The 7,487-nt window shown below is 37.8% G+C and overlaps 2 protein-coding genes across 2 annotated transcripts in view; both read right to left on the bottom strand.

Annotated features, from left to right (window-relative positions):
- On the bottom strand, positions 1-4,258 carry LOC121814969 (leucine-rich repeat-containing protein 74A-like). Its single transcript, XM_042223431.1, has 3 exons — positions 3,689-4,258; positions 2,680-2,854; positions 1-2,208 (listed from the first exon to the last, which is right to left on the bottom strand). The coding sequence occupies exons 1-3, from the start codon at positions 3,785-3,787 to the stop codon at positions 2,060-2,062; spliced, it is 423 nt and encodes a 140-aa protein (XP_042079365.1). The 5' UTR covers positions 3,788-4,258; the 3' UTR covers positions 1-2,059.
- A 93-nt stretch (positions 4,259-4,351) lies between these two features.
- Positions 4,352-7,487, bottom strand: part of nos1 (nitric oxide synthase 1 (neuronal)) — a 41,495-nt gene continuing 38,359 nt past the window's right edge. The window contains exon 29 of the mRNA XM_005928872.3: positions 4,352-7,440. Within this exon, the coding sequence (XP_005928934.1) occupies positions 7,425-7,440 (16 nt within the window). The 3' untranslated portion in view covers positions 4,352-7,424. The remainder of the gene's footprint in view (positions 7,441-7,487) is intronic.

Genomic DNA, 7,487 nt, shown 5'->3' with positions numbered 1-7,487 from the left:
AGTCTCCAGTTTAATTTGTGGTTTTTGGGGTAATAACACTCTAACTCTGATATTAATATAGTTTGATTACTGTAAATCCCAAAATTGCACAGAATATAATGAATACAAAGCTGATGGAAAGCAGTTAAAATTTTTACCTTCAGTATACTATTTCTTTTAAATACCTTAAAATCGCAATATCTGATTTTACTGTTTGGGTAGAACTAAATTGCAACACGAAGTAGGGCAGAATGTTGTTAGGTCAGAGGACATCTTTGTATTCCTGGCCACCTGGCAAATGTAAATTCAGCTTTTTCCTCTCTTGGTACTGCTTTTTGGTTTGAGGGAAATGCTGGGCCTCAGTAGTGTCTAGTGGCCAGTTGACTACTTTCTATCACTGAAAATAACAGCCAGCTGCAGCCAAACTACCAGTTTAGTTTTATGCTAACACTGTTTTTCTGGCTCTTTCCTGATTTATTTTCTCTCTCTCTCTGGGGTTGGTTTTTTTTTTTTTGGCATATTTGTCCGCGTAGATACAAAATGCAGTTTTTATGTGATGATTATCCAAAACTACGTGGCCCCAAGTGAGAAAATAATTGCCCCATTTATAACTCATGAATAAACTGTGAAAAAACAGATTTTTTTGAAAAGCTAAGTCTAATTTCTTTAGCCATACCTTTGCCTAATTACTGCTACACCTGTCAAATCAATAAATCGCTTAAATAGAAAAAACAACAAATCATACAGTGACTTAAAGAAAGTCAAGAACAGCTGGGAAACAAAATCATTGACATTTATTTGTCCAAAAAGAATTACAAAGCCTTAGAGTGAAAGTCATTATCAACAAATGGAGGAAACTCATTCCATTACATTTAAGTTCACGTGTCTGTCTTGCTCTCAGTCTGTGTGTTACTTCCTGTCTTATTTTGATAGTCTCCTAACCCTCCTCCTTCCACCTTGTCTCATTAGCTAGATTCTGTTCAGCTGTGTTCTAATCCTAATTACCTGACATGTATATATGATCAGAATCTCCCTTTGTTTTTTGTGGTGTTGTTCCTCATTGTTTTGCCCTCCCTTGCAGTATATTGCCCCTGAAGTCTCATTGATGTGGTTTTTACATGTTTTCTGACTTTTGTACCTACTTTCAGTTAAATAAAGCTGCTTTTAGTTTACCCCTTGTGTTTATATGTCCTGCTTTTGGGTCCTACTCCTGCCTGATACACAGCCAGTCTTCACAAAAACCACAGCTGACAAAAATGAAGGTTTTGTAGTGGCCTAGACTTACAGGACTAACAGAAAGAAACCTTTGGCAGAACCCAGCTCCAGGAGGGGTAAGTTTCACAGGTGCACTACAAACTAAGATTAATGGTTTTGCAAGCTACTTGGAATTTAAAGTGAGACTTTTCTGTATCACAAAAGTGTCTCGCTTTGTACCTGGCTAAATCACTGTGGTAACTTAATTTATTCCTGTACTTAATGTATTTTACAACCAACTGATAGCAACAAAGTGCCTAAAGATAAAATTTAAAATGAGTTCACTGTTTCATTGATTCATTGTGCCTGAGTGATTCATAGGTCAGTACTAAACACAGAAAAAACATTCTTCTGAAAATGGTCAGGTAAAAGGACTGGACTAAAAATGAAAAAGCAGCCAATGTCCAATGAAAGCCTTTGAAAGACGTTCAGAAACCCTGGAGAACTGTTCAAGACCACTTTAAAAATTCTCCCTATCATCATGACATTTAAAGGTTTAAGAGGTGGCCCAATACTTTTTTTTTTCATAATACTGTAGATGCGCTTATTAATAACATGTATAAATGTTTTTGTTGGTAATATTATTATTATCATTATTGCATTATTATTACTTATGAAACTAACAATAAACATATTTCTTAAAACAATAATAAAATAGGAACATTTAGGGAGAAAAAGAGCTACAGAATAAAGAAATTAATCATCTTCCCCTGCACTATTGACAATCTTTTCTTTTGTCACCAGAAACTCAAACTCCAAAGCCTTCCATGAAAGTATCAGCCTTTTTGTCTTTCTAATAATTTTAAAAATGTTGCCTTATTTTTTACTATACCTGAGGCCCCAGGCCACGATGCATCATAACCAGCGTGCTATTTTGCATATGCTGCAGGAAATAAGAGGCAGGGACCACCCGGAACTTTTTACACGCTGTCATGTAGCATGTCTGCCCCGACAGATCGTATGCCGCCTCCTTACCTGCAACATAAAGACAGCACTCTGTCTCAGTCGTTCACGCTCCGTACCTTTTGTGTAAAAAGGAGTGATATTGCACATTTTCCCATTGAAGGACCTTTTGAGTGGGACATTGAAATATCCCTTGTTGTTGATTTTGCCCTGTCAGGAAAGCTCATTCATACCAGATGGTTTTCATTTCTGGTGAAAAGGAAGCCTGACACAAAGACTGAGATGAAATCATTAACATGCAGAATAGGACTCCACATATGTGGGTGGGTGCATGTAGGAGTGTCTTTTTTTTTAAAAGTCATTTGGTGTTTGAGAAAATGGAAAGGCAGATAGGAAAAAAAAACAGATGGGTGACAAGAGGGCTTTGCCTTATCTTACATGGTGTGAACAAGAGCAAATTAAGACTTGCTATCAAAACATGATAAAATATTGTAACATTCCCACCCAATTGATCTCCTTTTGGTTGCCAAAATTAAATTATACCTTCGAGCTCCAAATCTGTATCATAGTCCTCATCAGAGCTCAGGCACTCCTGTACTTCAGGCTCCTTTTCTTCGTCTTCCTCGTGTCTTATGCCTCCGTCTAGCACGTTCCTGTCAGGGCTTGAGTGTTGGTCTTTTGGCCCACGCATATCAACCTCTGTCTGGCTCATTCTTGGCTAGATGGAAAATGAGAAAGTAAGACATCGTGACTCGTCAAACCTGTCTGTTGTACGCTGCCTGTGTGAGCAGAGTTGATTGATTTTACTGCCAGGAGAATAAAACCAATACCTACAGTGTTTAGTTCATCAGTGTGGGCTTGTGTCTTTAAGATCGTATCCTTCTGTTTTTATAATCTTTGAAAGTACTTCCCTATCCTCCCACTCCATTCTTCCCACCTCTCTTTAACCTCTTCAACCACAAGCTATTTTTGCTCTCTTTCACTCCTTTTATTCCTAAGCTTATGGTACATTCACATATGTCTCAGTCAGTGATGCTTTATATTGTTATTTCCAGAATACATAAGTAGAATTAGTTAGCATAGCAGAACAGGTCCTGCACATGTTCGGGCACAGCTCTGATAGTGAATTTCTCATACAGTGGGACCCAAAAGTGCAATTAAAACACAAGGACATGACTTTGAGGCCCTCCTTTTAAATACATTCATGTGAGTACACAGGTCAAAAGAGCAGTTTATAAAAGGAAGCAGCAGGTCTTTAGTCTGTACGTTTGAGGCTGTGTTTCCTTGCCCAGGGCAAGGAAAGTGCTTAGACGTGCCTAGAGATTTGATTAAGATCTCAATTTCTAAAACCTATTATGCTCTTTTATGCTCTTACAGGTCTATAACATGCTTTCAGTTCTCACCCAAAGTCCGTCTCCTATATCTTATTTAATCTCGAGCTTTTTGAAATTCTGCCTTTGAACAGTCTCAAGAATCCAATCTTACCTACCTGGTCGTTCACACTTCCCTTGCTCAAGAGTTTGCAAACTTGGCTGCATAGTCGGTTTCCTACCTCCCCCAGCTGCAGCTTCCCACTTTCTGTTTCTGCGTCATCGTCTTCCAGCACAGACGGCAGCAGCACCTGCTTGGCCAACTTCTTCCCATGAAGCATGACACTGATAATAGCTGTAATATTGATACTAAGACAACTATTTTGCTACCTTTATGCAGAAATTCCTTAGTAATTTCTTTCTTTTTTCCTTCTGTCCTTTTTTTTGTGCTTTTAGATCCAAACGGCAAGTAAAATATTTGCGTTGTGAGCTCAATCACTGCACTGAATTTCAGCAGGATTTGGTGCACTATGTCTTCTCGCAACAGAGCTTACTTAAAGGTCTTGGCAAACTCTGCTGTGGTAATTAAAAAGGCTAGGGCTTCACTACCTGACTGTAAGTCACCAATCAGAGTTCTTTTGTCATGTTTGGATGGCTTGATTTGTTGACAGGTTGTCATGGCACTCTCAGTACTCTGAGTGCCGACTCTTTCAACCATGACAACCAACATTTACAGGGGGAGGAAAAGGAGGAGGGGGAAGTAAATGGATTGTTTGCTTCATAAACTGAGCACCTCACCCCCGAACTAAAATGCCTCAACCTTAAACACTTTCTACTGGCTGAATAAACCTTTCCACTCTGCTTTCTTTCTTATATAAACAAGAAAAACAAACCAAGCAAATGTGTTTACATATTCTGTAAATGTTTCTCTTTATTTGTAAGTAAATGCAAAGTCCTTGCAGCTGATGCATTAAATGGAATACCCTCAATTAAGTACACAACAAAGGTCATTATAGCAGAGGCTGATTGGATCAGAGTTGTTCATAGCAGCAGCGATACGCAAACACCGAAAAATAAGAACCTCTCAACAAAGTTGTTACAGTCCAGGGCCCCGTGAGACAGGCCAGACAAGCTCAAAACAGTCTCACTAACTGACACAGTGCTGGTAAAGAGACAGAGCTTTTTAAATATGAACAGGAGACAAAGTATCATGCATTTGTTTAATGCTGCTGTTTTACCCTCATACCTAAAGGATGTGACAGACACGACAAAGAATAGGCCTTTTTTTGTTCCTTTTAAATCAAGCAGAATCAAAGTGCTCATTTACATAATCAAAATACATTCTTAGAAAAGATTGTAGTGGTAGTTTTTATAGTTTATACTTTGTCTTTTGATATTTATATATATGTATAGAAGCTATATATAATATTCTTTTCTGTTTGCACATTTTACACAACAGACATTTTCTTGACAGCTTTCATTCCAGTTCAACTAAATGTGTTTAAATAAATCAGAGCAGACATTCATCCAAAATGAACAACAGCAGGGAAAATAGGACCCACCCATTATCTCCCAACTATAACATAGCAAAATTAGAAAACCAAAAAAGTACTCTCAGCAGCTGGAAGGGACATTTAAAAATCACAATGAAATCAATTAGTCATGCTGACAGCTATCTTTAATTTGAAATAAAGACAAAGAAAGGGAATAAACAAGACACATAAGCTGACAAGAAAAAGCCACAGGTTAATGCAAAGTGGGTGATCAAAAAAACAATGTGGCCCCTGCACATACATTTTCAAATTACAACCCTGACTCGTTGGAAAGCAGCAAATGACCACAGTGGCAGTGTGATTGCCTCTTGTCTCTGGATGAAACTTCGCTGGAACTTAAAACAATAGAACCGAACTGCTGCGATCAAAACTAAAAGCCATGTGGGCAGCTTTCTGTTACCAAAACACCATCTGTAACATTAAATCTGCAGGCTTGTGTGACTCAGAGCAGGGTACTCATGCTTATTTTAAAAATCGAAGCAGTTTGACAAGGTAACAGACAAGTAGAATAATCATGTAAAAACACACACCTGAGATCATGCATGTTTTACACCCACTCGTATATAGAGATGCGCACACTTATGATAATTTCAAGGGCACACATATGCATGCATACACACATGCGTGCTGATGCCGTTGAGCAGATGTCAGGTCACAGTGAAGGGGTGGCGCGTGAGCCACAAGGTAGCACAAACATGCAGAGAAAAAAACTGAAAGGATGAATGCATAAACGTAGGCAAAGTGTTAATGTAAGGCAAGAGGCAGAGGAGATATGATGCTGTTAAATAGATATTTTAAAGGCTCAATAGGTGATAAGTGGAGCAAGTTGACAGCTGTCAGATACGAACTGGGCAGCATCTTTTCCCCTTCAGTAACAACGTTTTGTTACGGATTACTTGAGTTTTAAGGAAAAGGCTCTTTCTATTTTACTGAGAATAAAATGAACAGATCAATACCAATATTGTGTTTTTACAGCAAATACAAAGCTACAGCCAAGAACCATTTAGTGTAGCTTAGCATACAGACTGGAAACAGGCTCTCTACAAAGGTCGCAAATACGGCACGATTAAAGCTCACTGAGTAACATGTTATATTTAATTAGTTTATTCTGTACAAAAACCAAAGTGTAAAAATAGTAAACTTGATTTATGGGCAATTAGGGGTAAGAAGACCTGGAAATGGGGGAAACAGCCTTGCTAGACCAATCTGTTGATATCAGCAGCATTTTAATTCTGGACATCAGGTACCCATAAATACGTTTCCTCTTCAGACTTGTGTTTTAGTTGGACAACCTTTGCTGCAATGAAACACAACAAAATCTAGGACACATCTTAACAAAGTTTTAAACAGCTGCCACTGAGATAGCCTATTGGAGTGAATAAATGTATTTTCCATGATATCGAACAATTCTTTTAAGTTGTTACTTATTCATTTACTCACCGATTAGTCATTTACTCTACAGCTTATTCCAAACAGCTGATGAAAAATAAAAAAAATCCTCCGCGACATTTAGAATTTAACACATTATAACACGTTATACCACATTGAACATAGTACGATTTAGATGTTAAATTAAAAAGCCCTCAAGACCTATATTTTTGTTAATAGTTTATCATTGAAGTTTATTTTTAAGATATATTGACTCACGTTTGGTCTTTAGTGGCTGCCCTGCACATTAGTGCTGCAGTTTCAGCAAACACCACCTGGGACCCAAAAGATTATGATGTTATGGCAGAATGAGCACACTAAGAAAAATGGCACTCGCACAGAGGCTGATGCATTTTGAAGAATTGCCAATGAAGAGCAAGGTAATCTGTTTATGGAGGCAGTGGCAGAATTTATGTTTTCATTATTCAGGGATACCTGTCAATACGTTAAATTTGTCCGCAGCACGTGTCCTTCAGTTTCTCTGTCTGCATGCCTATACATCTTTTCTTTTTCTTAGTCAAGGACTAAAGAGATTGATATTGATAATGAAAAACAGTCCAAATATATTTGAGCAGTCCTTATACTTTCCCAACAAGTAAAGTTGACTTAATCCACACAGAAATGAAAGTTTACTATCTATGCCACACATTTCCTTGCAAATATAAAACCTCAATAAAAGCCTTTTAACAGTAACAATAACACAGAGTATATTATATTTCTTGAATATATTGTCTTGGTCATGCATTCACAATGAGGCAGGTCATTACACTAGATCATTTTTGGAAGTATCATCAACAAGCAAAAACAGATTCTCAAAGAACAGAACATTTCCAACTTGCTACAGACAAGATCGCAGAGCCCAACAGAAACATTAAAATGGTATATAAAAAAAAGAACACAAACAAACCCATTTTTTACAGTACAAAAATTGGCACAGTATTAGTAAACCAGCGGTGCTGTGTCTTGTTGTTTTCAGAAAGCCTGTCGATTCATCAACCTACGAGCAGAAAACCCTGAAGAGAAAAAAAGTGCGAAGGACAGACAGACAGGCAGACAGACA

This window comes from Haplochromis burtoni, unplaced genomic scaffold, assembly GCF_018398535.1.
Source record: "Haplochromis burtoni strain Fernald_Lab_line unplaced genomic scaffold, NCSU_Asbu1 Contig_111, whole genome shotgun sequence".
NCBI classification, from domain to species: Eukaryota; Metazoa; Chordata; class Actinopteri; order Cichliformes; family Cichlidae; genus Haplochromis; species Haplochromis burtoni.
Note: the sequence above shows the minus strand (reverse complement) of the source record. Positions and strands in the feature narration are given on the sequence as shown.

Excerpts from the sequence above, each read along its gene's own strand:
- LOC121814969 (XM_042223431.1), bottom strand. The coding sequence starts at position 3,787 with ATGCTTCATGGGAAGAAGTTGGCCAAGCAGGTGCTGCTGCCGTCTGTG. Across the intron at positions 2,855-3,688 it reads GGAAGCTGCAGCTGGGGGAG|CCAAGAATGAGCCAGACAGA; the intron begins GTAGGAAACCGA and ends TTTTCCATCTAG. Across the intron at positions 2,209-2,679 it reads TACAGATTTGGAGCTCGAAG|GTAAGGAGGCGGCATACGAT; the intron begins GTATAATTTAAT and ends TTTATGTTGCAG.